Source organism: Plecotus auritus (assembly GCF_963455305.1).
Source record: "Plecotus auritus genome assembly, chromosome: 3".
Classification (NCBI taxonomy): domain Eukaryota; kingdom Metazoa; phylum Chordata; class Mammalia; order Chiroptera; family Vespertilionidae; genus Plecotus; species Plecotus auritus.
The window spans coordinates 131200761-131225164 of record NC_137772.1 but is presented as its reverse complement, the minus strand read 5'-3'; the positions used below and the strand labels follow the sequence as shown (position 1 = coordinate 131225164).

General features: G+C 47.0%; 1 protein-coding gene and 2 pseudogenes across 3 annotated transcripts in view; all 3 read left to right on the top strand.

Annotated features, from left to right (window-relative positions):
* The first annotated feature begins 499 nt into the window (after window positions 1-499).
* LOC308244173 (large ribosomal subunit protein uL11-like) lies at window positions 500-993 on the top strand (annotated as a pseudogene). The gene has a single exon. The product of its transcript is annotated as a large ribosomal subunit protein uL11-like (transcript).
* Window positions 994-10071: 9078 nt separating this feature from the next.
* On the top strand, window positions 10072-10812 carry LOC308245599 (translationally-controlled tumor protein-like; annotated as a pseudogene). Its single transcript has 2 exons — window positions 10072-10459; window positions 10693-10812. The product of its transcript is annotated as a translationally-controlled tumor protein-like (transcript).
* Window positions 10813-19716: 8904 nt separating this feature from the next.
* Window positions 19717-24404, top strand: part of B4GALNT3 (beta-1,4-N-acetyl-galactosaminyltransferase 3) — a 97270-nt gene continuing 92582 nt past the window's right edge. The window contains exon 1 of the mRNA XM_080661751.1: window positions 19717-19917. Coding sequence (XP_080517877.1) covers window positions 19749-19917 — 169 coding nt within the window. The 5' untranslated portion in view covers window positions 19717-19748. The remainder of the gene's footprint in view (window positions 19918-24404) is intronic.

The following is a 24404-nucleotide window of genomic DNA, read 5'->3' as shown; positions in this document are numbered from 1 at the left end:
GCATTTTACATCAACTCAATTTGACTAGACCCCTCTTGAGTTTATCCCTCCTGTCTCCTGGTGCATCACAGCTAGTCTCCCAGCCTTACCTCCTGGGCACTGGCATTTGGGGGTGCTGCCCTGTCCACATCTGCACGGACATTGTCCCTGCTCTCCTGCTTCATAGCTTTCTGTGCTCATCTGACTCCTGTGTCTGCTGGGCATGCCACTCCTTATCTTTGACCTCTCTTCCACTTGTCTCCTCAATGTTGCTGTTCCCAGGATTCTGACTTGGACTCTCTCCACTAGTAACCCGCGTGTCCTCTCTCTACATGATCTCATGCTTTTCCATGACTTCAACTGCTAATGGTGAGAATGTTTTGGGGTTTCTTTTCCTAAAGGTCTCTAAAATCAGGAGTAAAGAAGAGGCAAAATGTGGGTGCCCAGCCCAAAGTGATGTGGAGAGGGCTGTGGCTGGGGTTCCACAGAGGCACCTACCATTTCTCCCCACTTGGTATACATGAGACGCACCAGTGGGGAAGTGGGTGCCATGTCTGCCCTGGCCCCCAAGAACGGCCCCCTGGGCCTGTCTCCCAAAAAGGTTGGTGATGACATCGCCAAAGCAACCGGTGATTGGAAGGGTCTGAGGATTACAGTGAAAGTGACCATTCAGAACAGACAGGCCCAGATTGAGGTAGTGCCTTCTGCCTCTGCCCTGATCATCAAAACACTCAAAGAATCGCCAAGAGACAGAAAGAAGCAAAAACAAAAAAACAAAAACAACAACAACAACAATAACAAACAAACAAACAAAAAAAAAACATTAAGCACAATAGAAATAAGCACTTTTGATGAGATTGTCAGCATTGCCAGACAGATGCAGCACTGATTTTTAGCTAGAGAACTCTCTGGAACCATTAAAGAGATCCTGGGGACTGCCCAGTCTGTGGCTGCCACCCTCATGACATCATAGATGCTATCAACAGTGGTGCAGTGGAATGCCTGGCTAGTTAAGAAAATGTTTCCATTAAAGATTATTTGACAACCAAAAAGTAAAAGAAATCAATAAAATAAAATCAGGAGAAATGTCTCTTGAGAATACTATGGAATTTAGGGGAAACTTATCTAAAAGCAAAATATTCAACCTAGACAGCCAAAATAACACAGGGATTGGACATTGTATAGCAAAGGGTAGCTGACCTACATGAGAAAAATAATTCAGAGACTGATTGGAAGTATCTGAGTTTACTTTCTAAATACTCTGAAGGAAAATGGAGAGTGTGAACTGTTTTCTAAAAAGATGTGGGTGACAGCATGCAAGGTTTCCCATGCACATCTCTCACTGACCTACACTGACAGTCCTCTTTGGAGGGTAAAATGCCTGGTTGAAGAGTAGAATCTTTGTTAAGCAGAAGACTTCGAAGCACCAGGGCAATATGAATGTTTAGAAAGAACTCAGCACTTAGCTTTTTCAAAAAGACCATTCTGATGCCAAACACCTGCCCTGACCACTTTGCAACACACACACACACACACACACACACACACACACACACACACACACATGCACGCACACTGTGTATTTGGCTAATACAAGAGGGAGCAGGAAAACAAAGCTTCCTCGCCCTGGCCAGTTGCTCAGTGGTTAGCGCATCAGCCCTCAGACTGAAGGGTCTCGGGTTCAAATCTGGTCAAGGGCACGTACCTTGGTTGCAGGTTGAATCCCTGGCCCCGTCAGGGAGCATGTGGGAGGCAACCAATCAATATGTCTCTCTCACATTGATGTTTTTCTCCCTGTCTCTTCTTTCCCTTCCACTCTCTCTAAAAATCAATGGAAAAAATATCCTGGGGTGAGGATTAACAAACAAACAAAAATTTTAAATCACTAAATTGTGTTCATCCCCTTTCTTCATAGCTTAGCCAGATGAGAATGTTCTATTTCAATTATATTTTGCAAACTGACTTTAAATCAGACACTCCTGAAAAAAATACCTTTCTCGAGAAACCAAGATGCCGGCATAGGTAAACACCTGAAATTGCTGCCTTGCACAACCACTATAAAACTACAACTAAAAGACAAAATGGACATCATCCAGAACCACAGGAAGGCTGGCTGAGTAGAAATTCTACAACTAGAAGGAAAGAGAAAAGCACACTGAGACTCAGAGGAGGTGCAGAAGTAAAGTGCAGAGGTATGGAGGCACACACGGGGAAAGGGTTGTCAACTGAGAACGCGGTTGTCGTTCTCAATCAGGAGGGAGACACAAGCTCCTGACTGCTCTGAACTCCAGTTTCAGGCAAGACTATGGGGACCCAGACTCATATGGGGGGAAACTGGACTGTCTGGCATTGGGCGGAACTCCAGGGCAGCTTTTTCTCAGAGGTGCTTGCAGCAATTACCACGGGACACTGAGACCCTGGGGCCTCTTAGGGCAGGGCTGAAAGTCAGCCATTGCTGTTTGCTCCACCCTGTTGATTCCCTGAGACCCCACCCCACCCAATTTACAACCCCACCCCAGCTGTGTGCAGAGGCTTTTGCATATGAATAGCCTGGCCTTTTGCATTCTAAAATTACCTAACAAACTGCAGCTGGGTCAGAGAGACCCAGAACATCCAAAAGAAGGCCCAAGGCTCAGCAGCAGCCAGCCTTGCTTCACAGCTGGGCCTCATCTGGGCACCTCCAAACCCCAAACAAAGAAGAGGAATCTGTAGATGTCTCCATAGTTCCTGCTGGGTGGCCTCAGGCAGAGGCTAAATTAGCACCTCCTTGGAGATCCAAGAGCCAGTGTACCCAATGGTCAGAGTGGGACCATTCAGATTACAACTCCTCAGATCCATAAGGGACTCACTCAGGGGGCAGACACAGTGAGCACCAAAGCCCCACTGAAGCAAGTCTTGCCCCATAAGGGTGTCTCCAGCACAGAAGTTCTCCCATCATAGACACAACTGATCCTCACAGCCAATTGGCCTGGAGGTCAATTCCTCCCAGTGATACCAACAACTGCCCACAAAGAGGTGCACCAAGAGAGTCCACCTCAGGTAACAGGGGAGGCTGAGCCACTGGACCCTATGGGACACCTAGCACACAAAACCACTGTATCAATTCAGGGAAGCAGCCAAAATGGGGAGATAAAGAAACAGGTCACAAATGACAGAAATGGAGGAAAGCAAACTATTGGATATAGAGTTTAAAACCACGATTATAAGGTTTTTCAAGAATTTCCTAGAAACCACCGATAAATTTAGTGAGACCTTCGAGGATATGAAAAAGGACCAATTAGAAATTAAGCATACACTGACTGAAATAAAGAATAATATACAGAGATCCAACAGCAGACTATAGGATCGCAAGAATCAAGTCAAAGATTTGAAATACAAAGAAGCAAAAAACACCCAACTGGGAAAGCAAAAAGAAAAAAGAATCCAAAAATATGAAGATAGTGAAGAAGACAACTTCAAGTGTACCAATATCTGAATTATGGGGGTGCCAGAAGAAGAGAGAGAGCAAGATATTGAAAACCTATTTGAAGAAATAATGACCGAAAACTTCCCCCACCTGGTGAAAGAAATAGACTTACAAGTCCAGGAAGCACAGAGAACCCCGAACAAAAGGAATCCAGAGAGGACCACACCAAGAAACATCATAATTAAAATGTCAAGGGCAAAAGACAAAGAGAGAATATTAAAAGCAGCAAGAGAAAAACAGTTAGTTACCTACAAGGGAGTACCCATACGACTGTCAGCTGATTTCTCAACAGAAACTATGCAGGCCAGAAGGGAGTGGCAAGAAATATTCAAAGTGATGAATAGCAAGATCCTACAGCCAAGATTACTCTACCCAGCAAAGCTATCATTCAGAATTGAAGGGCAGATAAGGAGCTTCACAGATAAGAAAAAGCTAAAGGAGTTCATCACCGCCAAACCCGTATTATATGAAATGTTGAAGAGTATTCTGTAAGAAGAGGAAGAAGAAAAAAAAGGTAAAGATAAAAACTATGAACAACAAATACATATCTACCAACAAGTGAATCTAAAAATCAAGTGAATAAAAAAAGCTGATGAACAGAATAAACTGGTGAGTATAATAGAATCAGGGGCATAGAAAGGAAGTAGACTGACAATTCTCGGGAGGGAAGGGGGTGTGGGAGGTGCAGGAAAAGACTGGACAAAAATCGTACACCTATGGATGAGGACAGTGAGGGCGGGAGGGTAAGGGCAGAGGGTGGGGTGGGAACCCGGTGGAGGGGTGCTATGGGGGGGAAAAAGAGGAACAACTGTAATAATCTGAACAATAAAGACTTACTAAAAATAAAAATAAATCAGACACTCCCACTTGGCACTCAGTGTTGACCTAGGGAGGAGATGAGAGCCTCTTTCATTGATGAGAGGGTCAGAAACCATTCTTGTCAGGACCCTACCCTTCTCAGTCCTGACAGCCTCAGCGTTAGTGAGGTTTGCTGCCTGCAGAGGGCGTTAAAAGTGGAAGAGCAATGTTGCTTTTTCATTTTCCCTCTCCAGGGCCAAGTTAAATTCCGGACAACCACATACAGTGGGGATTTTTGTTTTCTTTCTTCCATCCCCAGTCCGGGTGGCGGCAGAGCTCAAAGAGCAGTCTGTTCTGGGGAAAAGACGGCGTCTGCCTCTCTCCCAAACCAGCCCTGATCAAATCCCAAGCAGCCGGTCCTTAGATAACAAGACTGAGAAACCCGAAACCAACAGCTCTGACTCTCATCAGTGCCCAGCATCACCGTCTGGAAACCGAGACATGTTGCTGAGATGCCACAGTGATTGAGTGTTAAGTGGCATGGCTGGGGTTCTCTCACTGGAGTTTATAGCCTGGACCTATGAACTTAGACAAAGAAGGTTTTCAAAAAGTCTGTATTGGGTTTGAGCACTTGAGCTGTTTTGTGGCACTCTGCACATGTACTGGCCTTTAGGATCATTGTTCTCCCTTAGCAAAGCCATGAGGTAGGTTAATCCAGCCTTGCTGTCCTCTGGGCGGGTTGCCTGCAGCAATCCCATCAAGTGAGTGCATTCAATTGTGTTTGAGGCAAGGGAAGGAACATCCAAACTCCATTTCTGCTTTATTAGGGGAAGGGATCCTTAAATGAACGGGCTCTAGAAGAGGCAGAGCCTCATATGAATGGGGAAAAAGAACATTTTCCATGATTACAGATTATAGAATGTAGAACCGACAAGCCCTATTAGGGAATGGAGAAGTTGTGAAGTCAGAGGCCTAGAGACCTACAGCTTATCCTGAAAATGCTGAGAACACCCTCAGTGCTACAGAAGGTGGTGCCAGAGAGCTAAGACATGCAAGCAAGCTGCCCCTGAGTCCACCATCTGTGCAGCCTCACAAAGGAGAGTATGTGTACAACTGTGTGTGTTTGTGCTTGTGGGGACCAAGATTGTGGGATGTATTCTTGGGAGAAAAGAAGGAAATACCAAGAGTTCACTCAAAAGTATGGGCACTAGCCCTGACCGGTTTGGCTCAGTGGTTAGAGCGTCGGCCTGCGGACTGAAAGGTCCCAGGTTCGATTCCGGTCAAGGGCATGTATCTTGGTTGTGGGCACATCCCCAGTAGGAGGTGTGCAGGAGGCAGCTGATCGATGTTTCTCTCTCATCAGTGATTCTAGCTCTCTATCCCTCTCTCTTCCTCTCTGTAAAAAATCAATAAAATATATTAAAAAAACAAAAGTATGGGCACTAAGGACCAAGGGCCTGGAATTGTGGTGAGCTTCTAACATCAAACAGGTGCCAGGTCTTGGGAAGCCACTCTGAGTTGTGGGTCTTATGCCTTAGCTTCATCTGCAAGCCCTTTACCATTATTTGTAGGGTGCAAACAGGAGAGAGTCTCTTTCTAGAGAAGGGTGAGAATGATATTCTAGTGGGGTTTACTGGTCAGAGAGAAGAGGGGCTTCAGGGAAGGCTCATTTAGCCTTTGTTTCAGCACCAGCTAATGAACAAGCAAGAGTGCTATTCACCCTTTCTCTTCGTAGGTCTCCCAGCAACAAAGCAAACCTAAGTGGAGGGAAAGAATTGGTTATTACTCAGTTGAAAAACCCACAAGTCAAAGTGAATTTTTGACTTGGATAATTGTCTACTGACTTGATGGGGAATCCTTTACCCTGGGGGAGGAAGACAGGAAGAAAGGTGGTAATAATTAGAGGCTCTCACACTGCAGACTGGAAAAAGAAGCAAGACCTATCCACAGATGCCAAACTTAAGCTTCAAAGCACATAGTTCTGGTCTGGGTCATCTCGCTTGAGGATTGTATCAACAACTTGTTTGTATGGGAGAAAGATGAAGTCCTAAGCTCTCAGTAGGTGAATTGCCTGGGATCTTTTCTAGCCAATGTGCTTTGTTCTGACCTTTCAGTATATCATCTCTTCCCCTCTTCATCTTTTCTTTGACTCTCCATGATGCAATCATGCACATAATCTTCTATAGGGATGGTAAATTGTTATTTGTTTCCCTAACTAGTATGCAAATATTTAGGACTGCAGATGGTCTAACCCAGTGGTCGGCAAACTCATTAGTCAACAGAGCCAAATATCAACAGTACAACGATTGAAATTTCTTTTGAGAGCCAAATTTTTTAAACTTAAACTTCTTCTAATGCCACTTCTTCAAAATAGACTCGCCCAGGCCGTGGTATTTTGTGGACGAGCCACATTCAAGGGGCCAAAGAGCCGCATGTGGCTCGCGAGCCGCGGTTTGCTGACCACTGGTCTAACCACGAAGAAACTTCTTTTCTTTAATATGACCTTTCTCCTTTCTTTCCTATTGATTCAAGCAATCTCATTCCAGCTCCCTGACTTACCCTTGCACAAGCTCACTGGTGACTCTAGATTTGGCACCATTTCCTTAAAACTAAACCTTTACTATATATATATGTTAATCCTCACCCAAGGATAGTTTTTCCATTGGTTTTTAGAGTGGAAGGGACGGGGGGGGGGGGTGTGGGGAGAGACAGAGAAAAACATTGATGTGAGAGAGACACATTAATTGGGTAGCCTCTCGCATGCGCCCCAGGGGTGCAGGGATCAATCCTGCTACCAAGTAGTAACCTTGACCGGAATGGAATCTGGGACCCTTCAATCTGCAGGCAACACTCCAACCACTGAGCCAAACTGGCTAGGGCTTAAATATATTTTTATTGACTTCAGAGAGGAAGGGAGAGGGAGAGAGAGATAGAAACACCAATGATGAAAGAGAATCATTGGTCGGCCACCTCCTGCATGGCCCACACTGGAGACTGAGCCTGCAACCCAGGCATGTACCCTGATGGGAATCGAACCATGACCTCCTGGTTCATAGGTTGATGCTCAATCACTGAGCCATGCTGGCTGAGCTAAACCTTTACTTTCTTGGCTGCAATGTCCTGTTTGGGTTTGATTGTGCTTTGAAGCACACAGGTGAATGAACCCCTTTTGTTCGGTAACAATGGAGAAAGTAAGGCCTGGTCAGAGCTCATAAAACTCCATCATCCAGACAGATGGACTCATGGAAGGAAGGAATAGGAAAAAAGATATTTTCAGTAAAGAGCAAAGCAGGCAGCATTGATGCAGGGGGGCGGGGGGGAGGGGAGGAAGAGAAGAATTGTCATGTGGCTGGATGAGTTATAGATGTGCTGAGAGTGAGCTCAGAGTTTCCAGGTGAACTTCCAGGGAAACAACATGTGTAAAGGAAAAAAAAAAAAAAAAGTACTGGATCTGAAGTTAGGAAGCCTGAGTTTAAGTCCCATATAAGATACAGGTTACCAAAAAGAAGCAACCATGTAGGTGGCTTGGTGAAAAAAAAAAAAAAAAAAAAAAAAAAAGGCCGAAACCGGTTTGGCTCAGTGGATAGAGCGTCAGCCTGCGGACTGAAAGGTCCCGGGTTTGATTCCGGTCAAGGGCATGTACCTTGGTTGCGGGCACATCCTCAGTGGAAGGTGTGCAGGAGGCAGCTGATCGATGTTTCTCTCTCATCGATGTTTCTAGCTCTCTATCCCTCTCCCTTCCTCTCTGTGAAATATCAATAAAATATATTTAAAAAAAAAAAAAAGGAAGATACAGGTTACTGACATAACTTTTTAAAAAATTTATTTTTAGAGAGAAAAGAGCGTGGGAGAGAAAAACATCGACTTGTGAGTGTAACATTGATTGACTGCCTCTTGCACATACCCCAACTGCGGATCAAACTGCAACCTGGGCATGTGCCCTGACCAGGAATCCAACCAGCGACCTTTCGGTGAAGGGATAATGCTCAACCAACTGACCCACACCAGCCAGGGCATTTGAGCAAGTTATTTAAAATCTCTAAGCCCATTTTCTTATCTGTAAAATGAAATCAATGAAACATGCAACTTTTGGTATGAATGATTTACATGTGTTTCAGTGGTTAGAACATCAGCCTGCATACCAAAGGGTCCTGGGTTTGATTCTCAGTCAAGGACATGTGCCTGAGTTGCAGGCTCGATGGTTCTTGTTGGGGCATGTGTGAGAGGCAACCAATCGGTATGTCTTTTTCACATTGATGTTTCTCTTTCTCTATCTCCCTTCTACTCTCTTAAAAAACAAAAACAAAAAAACCCAATAGGAAAAAATATCCTTGGGTGAGGATTAACAACAGAAAGGAAGAGAGAGAGAGAGAGAGAGAGAGGAGAGAGAGAGAGAGAGAGAGAGAGAGAGAGAGAGAGAGAGAGAGAGAGGGAGAAAGAGAGACACTGCAAATAAATACTTGCCAAGATGACCATGACCATGGCACTTGGGATAGCTTTAGCACTATTCTTTCTCTCTTAGAAATTCTTTAAAAGGAATTCAATCCTCCCATGCCTCAGTCTAAAACATTGGCTTAGTGATGGCCAGAGATCCTCATTGACTTATCATCAGACTTTTCACTACCAAGATATCCCCATGAGATACATTTGAATAGCTGAGAGGCTCCTGAAGTAAAAAAGAAGAGGAGAAAGAAGGTCTGTGTGGGCATAAGGGATTATGGCCAAATAAGGAGACCTCTGGATACAATGGAAAGAAGACCAGAGGCTAAAGATCTGGTTCTAGTTTTGATCCCATCACTCACTGGTCATGTGAACTTGGTGCAGGTTATCTTAAGAAATGGAGGCTTATGAAGTTTGTTTGCTATTCTCATTTGGTTGTGAGAAATAAAACACATGATATAGATGTAAAAATGCTCAGTAAGCTCAAAGGTGTCACATTATAACACAGATATCAGGTTTTAGGAAATGGGAAGGATGCTGGGCTCATAGAGTTACTTATATTCTGATATCCACATAGACCAGAATAAAAAGTGCTCTGAATACAAGACTTCTGCTACCATTCCTAATGGTCACTGGACACATTTCCCTTTGCATTCTCTACAAACCAGAATTTTCTGGTACCTCAGCTAGCCTTGGCCCATTTTAGAAAGCTTCGCTTGACCTCTCTAACAAAGCCTCTGTAATTTTGGAGAAGAACCTTTGTGGTTTGACCTTCCATCTTTGTGGTTTGACCTGACTCTGGCATTCTTGATAAGCCAAAGACCAGAGCCCATCCCATCAGTTTTATAGATGTCATGATAGAAATTCTTCTTTCTCATAAGGTCTGATTTCTACAATGACCCTGGGCCATTCTGAGTTAGGTGGCAGGGCTATAGTGGGAGAGCAAAAGGACAGTGAGATTCATCAGAACGACCAGTGAGTGTCCAGTTAACTTGACACAACAAAGAACAGACATTGGTGGTAATATTATGCCACCAAAATTTATCACCATGAATATCTCCACCCACATGCTTATCTCTGAACCTGAGGAGGATGACAGCTAGGACTGAGCATAGAATTTGAGTCTCAAAAGTCCAGATCCTCTGTTGCTGTGAAATCACTAGGAGTCAAAAAAGGATTTGGAGCAAGCAGTCTGAACTCAGAATCTGTGTGTGAGGGCTATCTTAGTGCTGAGGAGGCAACCACAACAGGAAAGAAAAGAAAAGAGGGAAAGAGTAGAGCCACAAGAAATGATCTGTTCAAGGCTCCCCCTGAGTGCTGCTTTGGCGGCTCTGCACTTGCTTTGAGCTCAGGACTCCTGTTAAGCCAGTGTCCCAGTTTCCATCATCTACCGGTACCTCACCAGCTGTGATGAGATGTTCTCTGACATCTACAAGATATGAGAGATCAAAAATAGGCTGTGTCTGAAAGTGGAGGGGAAGATGGTCAGTAGGACAGAGGGTAACATGGATGACTCGCCCACTGGTGGAAATGCCTCCACTGAAGGCCCCAAGGGTGAAGGTACTGAAAGCACAGTCATCACTGGTGTTGATCTTGTCAAGAACCATCCTTTGCAGGAAATCTACTTCACAAAAGACCAGCTTACAAGAAATATATAGAAGATGACATGAAATCCATCAAAGGGACACTTGAAGAACAGAGACCAGAAAGAGCAAAGTCTTTTCAGGGGTTTCAGAACAAATCAAGTACATCCTTGCTAATTTCAAAAACTACCAGTGCTGTGGCTCAGTGGTTGAGCATTGACCTATGAACCAGAGGTCATGATTCAATTCCCGGTCAGGGCGCATACCTGGGTTGAGGGCTTGATCCCCAGGAGGGTTCATGCAGGAAGCAGCCAATCAATGATTCTCATCATTGATGTTTTTATCTCTCTCTCCCTCTCCTTTCCTCTCTCTGAAATCAACAAACAAACAAACAAACAAACAAACAAACAAACAAAAAACTACTAGAGCTTTATTGGTAAAAACTTGAATCCATATGGCATGGTTGCTCTGCTGGACCACCATGAGGATGATCTGATCCCATATATGATTTTCTATAAGGATGGTTTAGAAATGGAAACCTGTTAACAAATTTGGCAATTTGAATCTATCATCTGTCATCATATCTGGTTGCTGCTTTTCATCTGCACACCTGGACTAGGACAAATGGATTGATGTTATCTTGATATCTTCATTTCTTTTGACCTTGATTTATTTGTAGTGAAGGCATTGTTTTTAAGAAAAATATGTCATGTAGCCCTAGCTGGTTTGGCTCAGTGGATAGAGCGTCGGCCTGCGGACTGAAAGGTCCCAGGTTCGATTCCGGTCATGGGCATGTACCTTGGTTGCGGGCACATCCCCAGTGGGGGGTGTGCAGAAGGCGGCTGATCAATGTTTCTCTCTCATCGATGTTTCTAACTCTCTATCTCCTCTCCCTTCCTCTCTGTAAAAAATCAATAAAATATTAAAAAAAAAATATGTCATGTAGTTTGTCTAAAAATAAAAGGCAGGAAAAACCAAGATGGTGGCATAGGTAAACACCTGAACTTGCTGCCTTGCACAACCACTTAAAAACTACAACTAAAAGACAAAACGGACATCATCCAGAACCACAGGAAGGCTGGCTGAGTGGAAATTCTACAACTAGAAGGAAAGAGAAAAGCACACTGAGACTCAGAGGAGGTGCAAAAGTAAAGTGCAGAGGCACACACGGGGAAGGGGCTGTCAACTGAGGACGCAGTTGTCTTTCTCAATCAGGAGGGAGACACAAGCTCCTGACTGCTCTGAACTGCAGTTTCGGGCAAGACTATGGGGACCCAGACGCATATGGGGGGAAACTGGACTGTCTGGCATCGGCTCAGAACACGAGGGTGGCTTTTTCTCAGAGGTGCTTGCAGCAATTACCACAGGACACTGAGACCCTGGGGCCTCTTAGGGCAGGGCTGAAGGTCAGCCATTGCTGTTTGCTCCACCCTGTTGATTCCCTGAGACCCTGCCCCACCCAATTTACAACCCTACCCCAGCTGTGAGCAGAGGCTTTTGCATATGAATAGCCTGGCCCTTTGCATTCTAAAATTACCTAACAAACTGCAGCTGGGTCAGAGAGACCCAGAACATCCAAAAGAAGGCCCAAGGCTCCACAGCAGCTTGCATTGCTTCACAGCTGGATCTCATCTGGGCACCTCCAAACCCCAAACAAAGAAGAGGAATCTGTAGATGTCTCCATAGCTCCTGCTGGGTGGCCTCAGGCAGAGCTAAATTTGCACCTCCTTGGAGATCCAAGAGCCAGTGTACCCAATGGTCAGAGTGGGACCATCCAGATTACAACTCCTCAGATCCATAAGGGACACACTCAGAGGGCAGACACAGTGAGCACCAAAGCCCCACTGAAGCAAGTTCTGCCCCATAAGGGTGTCTCCAGCACAGAAGTTCTCCCATCATAGACACAACTGATCCTCACAGCCAATTGGCCTGGAGGTCAATTCCTCCCAGTGATACCAACAACTATCAAGTCTTAACTACAACAAGACTGTGCACACAGCCCACAAAGGGGTGCACCAAGAGAGTCCACCTCAGGTAACTGGGGAGGCTGAGCCACTGGGCCCTATGGGACACCTAGCACACAAAGCCACTCTATCAATACAGGGAAGCAGACAAAATGCGGAGACAAAGAAATAGGTCACAAATGACAGAAATGGAGGAAAGCAAACTATTGGATATAGAGTTTAAAACCACGATTATAAGGTTTTTCAAGAATTTTCTAGAAACCACCGATAAATTTAGTGAGACCTTCGAGGATATGAAAAAGGACCAATTAGAAATTAAGCATACACTGACTGAAATAAAGAATAATATACAGAGATCCAACAGCAGACTATAGGATCGCAAGAATCAAGTCAAAGATTTGAAATATGAAGAACCAAAAACACTCAACTGGAAAAGCAAAAAGCAAAAAGAATCCAAAAATATAAAGATAGTGTAAGGAGCCTCTGGGACAACTTCAAGCGTACTAACATCCGAATTATAGGGGTGCCAGAAGAAGAGAGAGAGCAAGATATTGAAAACCTATTTGAAGAAATAATGACCGAAAACTTTCCCTACCTGGTGAAAGAAATAGACTTACAAGTCCAGGAAGCACAGAGAACCCCGAACAAAAGGAATCCAGAGAGGACCACACCAAGACACATCATAATTAAAATGCCAAGAGCAAAAGACAAAGAGAGAATATTAAAAGCAGCAAGAGAAAAACAGTTAGTTACCTACAAGGGAGTACCCATATGACTGTCAGCTGATTTTTCAACAGAAACTATGTAGGCCAGAAGGGAGTGGCAAGAAATATTCAAAGTGATGAATAGCAAGAACCTACAACCAAGATTACTCTACCCAGCAAAGCTATCATTCAGAATTGAAGGGCAGATAAAGAGCTTCACAGATAAGAAAAAGCTAAAGGAGTTCATCACAGCCAAACCCATATTATATGAAATGCTGAAGAGTATTCTGTAAGAAGAGGAAGAAGAAGAAAAAGGTAAAGATAAAAACTATGAACAACAATACATATCTATCAACAAGTGAATCTAAAAATCAAGTGAATAAAAAAAGCTGATGAACAGAATAAACTGGTGCATATAATAGAATCAGGGGCATAGAAAGGGAGTGGATTGACAATTCTTGGGGGGAAGGTGGTGTGGGGGGTGCGGGAAGAGACTGGACATAAATCGTACACCTATGGATGAGGACAGTGGCGGAGGGGGTAAAGGCAGAGGGTGGGGTGGGAACCGGATGGAGGGGAGCTATGGGGGGAAAAAAGAGGGACAACTGTAATAATATGAACAATAAAGATTTATTTAAAAAAAAGAAAATGCATTTAAACTAATAAATAAATAAATAAATCCTATCTAATAAAAGAGTAATATGCAAAATGACTGTCACTCAACACACAAGATGGCTGCCCCCATGTGGTCAAAGATGGCTGCCCCCATGTGGACACAACATGGCCACCAAAAGATGGCCAGCAGGGGTGGGCAGTTAGGAGGGATCAGGCCTGCAGGGGAGGGCAGTAGGGGGCGACCAGACCTGCAGGAGAGGACAGTTAGGGGTTACTGGGCCTGCAGGGGAGGGCAGTTGGGGGGGACCAGGCCTGCAGGGGAGGCAGTTGGGAGGGACCAGGCCTGCAGCGGAGGGCAGTTAGGGGTGACTGGGCCTGCAGGGGAGGGCAGTTGGGGGGGACCAGGCCTGCAGGGGAGGGCAGTTGGGGGCAACTAGGCCTTCAGGGGAGGGCAGTTGGGGGCAACCAGGCCTTCAGGGGAGAGCAGTTGGGGGGGAGCAGACCTGCAGGGGAGGACAGTTGGGGGGGACCAGGTTTGCAGGGGAGGGCAGTTGTGGGTGATCAGCCCAGCAGGGGAGAGCAGTTAGGGGTAACCGGGCCTGCAGGGGAGGACAGTTGGGAGGGACCAGGCCTGCAGGGGAGGGCCGTTGGGGTGGACCAGGCCTGCAGGGGATGGCCGTTGCGGGGGACCAGGCCTGCAGGGGACAGCAGGTAGGGGAAACCAGGCCTTCAGGGGAGGGTAGTTGGGGGGGACCAGGCCTTCAGGGGAGGGCAGTTGGAGGGACCAGGCCTGTAGGGGACGGCAGTTGGAGGGACCAGGCCTGCAGGGGAGGGCAGTTAGGGGTGACTGGGTCTGCAGGGGAGGGTAGATAGGGGGGACCAGGCCTGCAGGGGAGCGCAGTTGATGATGATCAGGCCGGCAGGGGAGGGCAGTTAGGGGCAACCAGGCTGGCAAGGGTGGGCAGTTAGGGTTGACTGGGCCAGCAGGGGAGGGCAGTTGGGGGTAACCAGGCCTGCAGGGGAGGACACTTAGGGGTGACCTGGTCGGCAGGGGAGGGCAGTTAGGGGTGACTAGGCCCTCAGGGGAGGGAAGTTAGGAGCAATTGGGCCAGCAGGGGAGCAGTTAGGCGTCGATCAGGCTGGCAGCGGAGTGGTTAGGGGGTGATCAGGCTGCCAGGTAGAAGCAGTTAGGGGCAATCAGGCAGGCAGTCAGGCGAGTGGTTGGGAACCAGCAGTCCTGGATTGTGAGAGGGATGTCCGACTGCCCGTGTAGTCTTGATCCCACTAGCATCGGGACTAAACGGGCAGTCGGACATCCCTTGCGGGGTCCCAGACTGGAGAGGGTGCAGGCTGGGCTGAGAGTCACCCCTGCCCCCAAGCATGAATTTTGTGCACCGGGCCTTTAGTAAGGCTATAACAAGTGATGAGGAAGGCACAGAATTGTAAGGTCTAAAGCAGGGGTGGGCAAACTTTTTGACTCGAGGGCCACAATGGGTTCTTAAACTGGACCGGAGGGCCGGAACAAAAGCATGGATGGAGTGTTTGTGTGAACTAATATAAATTCAAAGTAAAGGAGCGGAGGGGAGAGCAAGAGAATCCTCCGTTCTTTTGGCTCCGCGGGCCGGATAGAACAGCCGAATGGGCCGGATCCGGCCCTCGGACAGTAGTTTGCCCACGGCTGGTCTAAAGTGATTGCTTTCTTTTCTGAATTTCTCTGTAATTCACTTTTTGGACCAGAAACTCAGCCTTTAAAGTGTCAGATTTGTTTTTCTGTGGGATATATTTTCTCCTCAACTAATGCAGCATGTTCTGTTTTACATCTCTCCTAGTTTCCACATAATAGATACTTCAAGGGTTTGGCTGATTGAAGTGATTGCATATGTTCTCTCAGGGGGGCTAGTCTTGAGGCCTATTTCCATGACAAAATTCTGAAAGTGACTCAGCCTTATATCCAGTCATGCAGATTGGTATCCCCAATGAGAAAGACTCTGTTTACAGGGACCCTGGTCACCTTCCACCTGCCTCAGCTAAGCTTGTGCATACTGGCTGCTTCTGCCTTGGTCTTTTGGAGAGAAAAAGCATGGGAAGTGCACACAGCTGTGGTTTGGAACATCACAGAGACATTTCCCTGGGGCTATTTATTATTAGAGAATTGTCCTTCAGGTTCACCTTTTGCTAAACAACTACACTGAAAGTTCTGGGGAATGTTCACTCCAAGTGCTACCTTCATCCTCAAACATTACTGAATGCCAAATGGGCCTTGTGCTATGAAGAGGAGCAGAGTTTGCCACCCCCAAATATGCTACTCCGGGATACTGGTTATTTTAGGCTGGTTACTTTTTAGGAAAGAGCACACCTGGGAAAAGTCTGAAAACCAGGTAAAAAGGACATTTACATTTATAAAGGAAATCTCTATTTGTAGTGGTGTCCCCTTCACTGTACCAGGCCTGCCCTCACTATCATGGGAGAAGGCATGGTCTTACATCTACTTAACAGTCTTACCCTCGCTTACTGTGCTTGTCCTGGTAACCTCCCTTAACTGACTCTCCACCCACAACATCTTTGTCTTTAGCTGAAGGTGACAATTAAAAGGTGATGGCTTCCACCATTTTGGTTACTCAGCTTTCCTGGGTGTCTCCCATGTATACAAAAGGTATACAGATTATTAAACTTTAATGTCTTTTCTCCTGCTAATCTGTCGTGTGTTAATTTGATTAGCTCAGCCAGAAGAACATGAAGGGTAGAGAATAATTTTTTTCTCCCAGACATGCTACATATTGAGGATGCAAAGTTCCTACTTTTGAAGCCTCACAGTGAAGTTGGGGGAACAAGATTTACACTAAAAAGTGAGTCTGAAAAAGAAAGTGAGTCTGTACACATCACTGGGTGGGGCCACTGTAAATTCTTCTAAAGCTCCAAGGAGGGTGGAATTGCTCAGGATTGGGCTGGTCCACCAAAGCTTCATAGAATCCAAAATGGAACTTGAAGAAAGCATCAAACCTGACCAACTAGAAAAGAAAATGTGTTGGAAGGCAGTGAATAAGCTCATTATAGCTGAGGCAGGTTTCAGATGGTCACTAAGTTGTAAAAGGTTTTGGAAGACCTTGAATTCAGATTTACAGTTTGTGTTTTACTTATTTTTATGTATTTTTTTTTATTAATTTAAGAGAGGAAGGGAGAGGGAGAAAGAAAGAGAAACATTCATGATGAGAGCGAATCAATGATCAGCTGCCTCCTGCACACTCCACAATGGGGATCTAGCCAGCGAGCCAGGAAGCCAGCAACCCGGGCATGTGCCCTGAGCGGGAATCAAACCATGACATCCTGGTTCATAGGTCGATGCTCAACCACTGAGCCACATCAGCCCTTTCCTAAGGATTTTAAGGGTGGAGATTTTAGGGGAGGTCCCAAGGGGAAGATCTCAATAGAATATTCAGCAGTTTTTCAGGTTTGTCCTTTCGGGGTTGTGGTCTCCACTAATTGATTGCCCGGCACCAGGGCAGGGGGTCATTGTTTAATGCCGCTGGTCCTGACATCAGCTGGGGCTGGTTTTGGAGGTGAAATACAACTGAGGCCTAGATGTTATCGCTAGGGAGGAAAAGTCAGGGGGTCCAAATGCATGACCAGCAATAAGCTAGGGCAGTGGTCGGCAAACTCATTAGTCAACAGAGCCAAATATCAACAGTACAACGATTGAAATTTCTTTTGAGAGCCAAAGTTTTTAAACTTAAAACTTCTTCTAACGCCACTTCTTCAAAATAGACTCGCCCAGGCCGTGGTATTTTGTGGAAGAGCCACACTCAAGTGGCCAAAGAGCCGCATGTGGCTCGCGAGCCGCAGTTTGCCGACCACGGAGCTAGGGGAAGAAAAGTTACCCTGGGGATGAGGTCCCACCCTACAATTGATGGTCCGTTGCTAGGTACCTGGGGCTTTCCACTCTGGTGACCTTCTGTACCTGGCCCACTGTCCTTGCTCTGCTCATGTATAACTGCCTACAACATATGGATGTTAAGATAATTTTATAAGGATTATTTGGTAGGTGGCTCAGTTGTTTAGAGTGTCATGTCATGCACCAAAAGATTGTGGGTTCAACTCCCAGTCAGGGTACATACCTAGGTTGCAGGTTTGATCCCAGGTCATGGAGCACACGAGATCTCTTTCTCAGCATATCCTCTGGTGAGGACTGAAATGAAGAAGAGGAAGAAGAAGAAGAAGAAGAAGAAAAAGAAGAAGAAGAAGAAGGAGGAAGAGGAGGAGGAGGAGGAGGAGGAGGAGGAGGAGGAGGAGGAGGAGGAGAGGAAGGAAGGAAGGAAGGAACTACCTGGTAGTAGTGGAGAGGATGGCTGGGGTGGGGGAGGGAGCCTGGAGTACAGGGAGCTAGTTGAGGAAAAATTACAATAGTCCAGTGGAGACAATTGGACTATTGAACATCCAACTAAGGTGGTAGCAGAGAGAAGGGAAAACAGAGCACTATATTCTGTGAACTTGTCTTGAAATAGTATTTGCATGTTATTAATTTGATTTTAAAATATCTGGAACACTTTTGCACCTCCACTTTCTCCACTGTCTGCTGATCCTTTTCTGCAGGAGTTATAGAGGAAAAGAAAACTGCATTATTATCTGCTGAATGGCCTGAGGCAGTGGTCGGCAAGCCGCATGCAGCTCTTTGGCCCCTTGAGTGTGGCTCTTCCACAAAATACCACGGCCTGGGCGAGTCTATTTTGAAGAAGCGGCGTTAGAAGAAGTTTAAGTTTAAAAAATTTGGCTCTCAAAAGAAATTTCAATCGTTGTACTGTTGATATTTGGCTCTGTTGACTAATGAGTTTGCCAACCCAGACTGGCCTGAGGCAATTCACTCTGCTCCTTGGACCTTAATGATCTCATTTAAATTAGATAATGTTTAGTACCTGACTGAAGGCAGAGAACTGGAATACTACATAATGTCTTGATGATCTTTTGGACTTGAGTGAGTTTCTTTTTCTTTTTAAATTTTAATATATCTTTTTGTTGATTTCAGAGAGGAAGGGAGAAGGAGAGAGAGAAACATCAATGATGAGAGAGAATCATTGATTGACTGCTTCCTGCACGCTCCTTACTGGGGATCGAGCCCGCAACCCGGGCATGTGCCCTTGATGGGAATCAAACCTGGGACCCTTCAGTCCGCAGGCCTATGCTCTATCCACTAAGCCAAACCAGCTAGGGCTATTTTTAATTATTTTCAAAACCCTCCAACATCTACTCTTCCCCAACAGCTATTTCATCATGGTCTGGGAAAAATTACCTGAGGTTCTCTCTGGGGGCCATATAACTTCCCAGTGCCTCCTAGAGTTGTGGTTGAGTCTGGGAAGGAAGCCTCTTCAAATTCGACCTGGAAGAGGAAATTATGGCTGAATTAAGTGACCACTGCATCCCAATGAATATTATGTCTACTCTTGTTACCTAAAGTAGGGAATAGGGTCACGAAAGACCCTGTTGCCCAAATCTCAGGCGTCACCCCAACACGAGTCCCCACCAGCACCTGGCATCTACCCAGCTTCACTTCTGCTTGGGGAGCAACACCATCGAGTGCCAGGGAGGTATCTGTTTCCCTCAGTCATGCCCAGTCCGGATCGTAACTCGCCCCACCTACACCCCACCCAACTCTAGTAGGCAGGGGCGCCAGTCACAAGCCCCTGCACACACCTCCTGTTGCCTCAGGAAAGCCAGAGGGACTCTTTCCTTTCCCAGGGCTCCTCGGGGGCGGGGCCCACCTGTGCCCTGGGGGCGGGACCTGAGCGGGGGCGGGACAGGTGGGTGAGTCGCAGCGGCCGGGCCGCAGAAAAAGCCAGAGCGGGAGGGGGAGAGAGGAGGGGCGGGTTGGCGCGCACCTAGGGAACCTCCGGGTGGGCAGTGTGTGCGAGCCAGCGAGCGAGTGGGTAGGGAGGGAGGCAGCGCGCCTGCGACGAGAGAGGCGTGGAGAGGAGAGCCGGGCGCGGAGGACACTAGAGGAGGAGGAGCGGCTCCTGGAGAGACCTGGCGCCCGCGCAGCTGACCGACCCCTGGCGCGCTGAGCAGGAGCCCGCGCCCCGCTGGAGCGCGGCCGGGGGAGACAGCCTCGGCTCGGCCCTGAGACGCTGGGCTGGGGCTGGGACCCCGCGCGCTCGGGGCGCTGGGCCCGGCCGGGGGCTGGGGCTGGCGGCGGCCGCTGGGGCGCCGCGCCATGGGGAGTCGCCGCGCCGCGCTACTCCTGCTGCTCCTGCGCTCGGTCAAGCTGCTGCGGCGGCGCTTCCGGCTGCTGCTAGTGCTCGCCGTGGTGTCCGTGGGGCTCTGGACTCTTTATTTGGAACTGGTGGCGTCGGCCCAGGTCGGCGGGAACCCCCTGAACCGGAGTAAGTAGCATCGGGCGGGGGCGGGAGAGGACGCGGAGGTGGGAAGGGGTAGTTCCGCTGGCTCCAGTACTGGGGAGACCCGCCTCACCCTCAGACCCGGTTTTGAACTCGTTTTTGCCTCCAGGTGCTCGGCGCCGCCCCGCTGCCTACTCGGGGAAGGGAGAGCCGAGCCCGGGCCTGGCCGCCGGGCTACATAGGGTCGGGGCATCCTCGAGGCTGCTTGCTTCTCCCATCATAGGGCGACGGTAAGAGAGGCTCCCGGTGGAAATGCTGGCTGAGTCTTAGGGTGCTTCCAGCGGCGCCAGACTTACAGTTCCCCATAAGGAGACACGAGCGGTCCACGCGCGGGCTGTAGATTTGTGTCTGGGATGCCCTCGGCCGTCCTCCCCAAGGCCGCGCGCTCTATTCTGCGCGGCCCAAACTTTGCTCACCGCCTTCTCTAGGGCTCTCTCCATTTCGCCTCCTGGTGCGTTTCCTGCGGTTCTTTATTTTAACAATGCCTCTTAGAGCTACCTCTCCTTCTCCCTTCCCATATGCCAAGCCACTCCTCCTAGCTCCTTCCTCTGCCTCCTAGTCTCCCACCTTCTCATTGAGCCGTCCCCTCCCCTAGTCATGGCCATCCCTGCTGCTGGGTATTTGAAACGAAGCCCTCCTTGGGAACTATGCCGAATTTACCAAACTCCTCAGACCTTGCTCACAGAAAAAAATGGACGGCACAATAGTTCAATTAATGCCTTTAAGTTATCTAAAGCTACCTTTTCTGTGCCTCAGTTTCCTCCTAGGACAATAGAGGGGAATGGTCTCTCTTTTTACAATAGACTTGGTTATCTGAGGAGACTTTCAATTTTCTGTTGCTGGAACTAACAAGTAAAACTCTGAAAGTGTCAGGGACCGTAAAAGGTCAACGTAATAGCTGGAAGGAGTGGAGAGACTCTGGAATCCACCAGGTTCCCTTCCAAGGCACAAGGGACAGAGGCTCAGAGTTCTAGCACATTTCTCCCATCACTGCACTTTCCCTGCTCAGGAACTGAAGGAATGCCTGATGAAATTACTGGTGAGAAGGTTCTCTGACAGGTCCTTGCGTCAGCTTCTTTGCCCAGAGTTGGGTGTGGTGCTTTGTCTTCTGTAGCCAAAAGAAGGAATCACTAGCTCAGTAATTGGGCTGGTTCAGGGTAGAAATGTTTATGGTGGAACCTCTCTCTCACTGTATGGCAGCTGAAATAATTCTGGTTGTGAGTTGGGAGACAGGTTCCAGTTCTGGTTTTGTCACTAACTAGTTGGGGACTCAAGGAAAAAATGGCAATTTCTCAGGTAGAGGGAGGAAGTTGGACCAAATGATCTCCAAGGTTTCTTTCAGCCTGATTACTGAGGTTATGTGATCTCCCCTTGATTATTTCCAGGCCAGAGAGATCAACACATCATGAGGAAGGCAGTTCCACAGCTCTAAGAGGAGATGCTTCCTTCTGATGACCCAAATCTGCCTTCCCATAGCTAGTTCTTCCCTCCTCTGAGCCTTGTTTTCCCCTCTAATAGACAGCGAATCTACCCTTCCATACCCTTCATAGTGCCATGTGCATGATGAGCCCAGCTGGAGTGAGTGCAGGTGGGAGGCCCTGGGAGGGATCTTCCCTTTTTTCTCCCTGGGACAGGACACTTCTTCTCAATTTTATTAATGTGATGGCCAGTGGGATCCTCTGCACAATTAAAAACAGAGGAAGCCAGTTATTTCATGACCCTGAAATCAGTGACCTCCCTTCTTCCTCCCCCTCCTCCAGCACATACTTTTGCCTCAAATGTGCTTTCTCTTCAGAGGCCAGAAGCAGTTGCCATAATCAGAATCTCACACTCTATCTCCTGTTGGCTGTCTCATCCTCAGCTATCAATTCCTGGGTCTGTTTGGTTTCCCTTCTAGTTGAATCTTAACTTTGACTGGGTTTCCTTATTCCTTGTTTCCTTTTCCAAACTGACTCTTCTCCAGAAAAATGTTCCCAGCTTCCTATTCTAGAATTGGCTTTCTGTTTCCTTAACCATCTTTTTTTTTTTTTAAATCCTCACTTGAGATATTTTTTCCATTGATTTTTAGAGAGAGTGGAAGGGAGGTTGGAGGAGGAGAGAGAGAGAAAGAGAAAAACATTGGTGTGAGAGAGACACATCAATTGGTTGCCTCCCACACACACCCCAACTGGGGCTGGGGATTGAACCTGCAACTGAGGCAAGTGTGTGCCATTTACTGGGACCCTTTGGTTCCTGGGCTGATGCTCTAACCACTGATCAAATTTGCCAGGGCTCCTTAACCATCGTTTTTAAGGAGAGTCCAAGCCTGGACACTGATGGGTCACTTAGAACCCTGAAACCCATCTGCTCTACAGGGTGGCTTTTCACCCTGGCCATCCCATTGTGTTCTACTTTTTTTATTTGGCATGAGATTTAGACAGTGGTTGTGGTTTCTGGCTCCTTGTCTTCCATCCTCTTTTGTTAGTAAGAAGCCCAGACATCTTGTATCAAAGTCCTCTTCTCCTTATAGGTCTTACTCCCATCTCAGAGCTATTCCTTTGAAGGGAGAGCGGGAGGGGGGGGGCGTGCGGAAGAAGAATTAGGAAGTAGAGAGGTAGGAAGGGGTGGCTAGCATTCCCTCCTCTACACCCTGGCCAATCCACAGCAACCAGGGTAGTAAAACATCCCCTCCCAGGGCTATACCCGTGGCCTTGACCACAGCAACTGGAGTTCCATTTGGCTCTGCTCCTCAGCAAGCCACCCTGCCACCTCCCTCTAGCAGTACCTCCCTGCCAGCTCACTCCACCACCAGCTTTCCTGTCATCTGTAAGGCCACCCTTCATTAAAGAACCTTTCATTTGCCTGTCCCTGGTACATCAGTCTGATGCTGAGAGAAGTATATGGAGAGATGGCAGTCACAAACTGTAGGGTGGTAAAGTAATGACAGGGGAGCAGGCTTCCTGCTTCATCTTTATGGAAATAGCTCAGTAGTTTAAGATACGGATGATGTGTTCGGCTTCACATGTAAAAAAAGATACAACCACAATTGGAGTAACTTCAGAGAAAAGCAACCAAAATCATTAATGGATAGAAAATGGGTCCCTTGGACAAAATAATTAGAGCTGTTCACTCACTCATTTAAACAAATATTTAGCACATACCTTGAGCAAGGCATTGTACTATATCACTTAGATATAATGATAACTAAGGTTATGGTTTCTGCCCTCTCAATAGCTTTCTCTAGGAGTTTGGGTGCACATATAAAAATAAATATAATATGAAACAGTCATTAAGTTTTACAAGTGTAGACTCTAGATGTTGCTGTGGCACTTCTGGTAATGGAACGCAGCTCTTTCAATTAATTTCATGGAAATGGTGACATTTCAGGAGATATTGAGGAGTTTGTATGGTTTTAATGGATACAGAAAGAGAAGGCTATTCCAGTCAGAAAGAGCACTATAAACAAAGACCCAGAGGCAAGGGGAAGTTAGGGTTGGGAGTGTCGAGCAGAGGGTCTGAAGGAGATTATGGAATGGTGCTGTATTATGAAAGACTTTGAATATCAACCTTAAAGAATGGCCCTTACAGATAAGAGCAGATGAAGTTTTAGAATAGATTAGCCATGTAGTGTGGAACAGGCAAGGGTAGTAGTAAAATAAGTTAACAGTACTTTGGTAGGGACGATGGTGCCTGAACAGGTACTGAAAGTCCCTTGCTGAGGCTGGCATTAGCCTGTTAGCTGCTGGGTCATAAAGCTTTCCTAGGGAAAGGTCAAGGTGGTAGGGGGCATTCAGAAGGCCTGGGGCAGTCACTGTATCCCAACATGTTCATAAGTGTTTCAATAACTGGTACAGCTGTACCAGTGTATACCGGCTGAAAAGCAGCCCTGGCAGCAGACTATTATTGGAAGTTAAAGACTCTCCATTCTGGCAGGTTTTGACAAGTTATACCCATTTGTTCAGATTGAGTTAGCTAAGTCCTGCCTGAGGGGAGAGGTCTGGACTATTATGGTTTCTAGGTTCTTTGCTCTGTGATGGACCTGCTGGGACCAACTTGGTGCTCGAGCCAAGAGATCGTGTTTGGGCACAGAGCCAGGGCTGAATGACCCCGCGCCCCAGCTTCTTTCTAGATCTCCCAAGGCTGGGTCTGGTGTATCCCCATCTAAGTGCCAGGTTTACCTGCTGAACCCCCAAGTGTTCTCAAGCTGAGGAATTAATCAGTGTTCACTTTCTAAAATCTATAACACACTTCTCCGGTTGGCTCTTGTGACTTCTAATTGACTTTGAGTGGGCTGGGGAGCCACACCCACAGATGTCAGGCAGACACTTCAGCTCTGGGGTCACCACAGCCATTCCTATTTGGAAAGGATACAAACCCAGTAACAGAGGTAACTTGGGGCAAAACAGTAATCTGAGCTGCAGGCAGGGAGAGAGGGAGAAACAAATGAGACAGATGTGTGGGCAGAGCAGGGATGGTGTGGCTTAGAGTTAAAA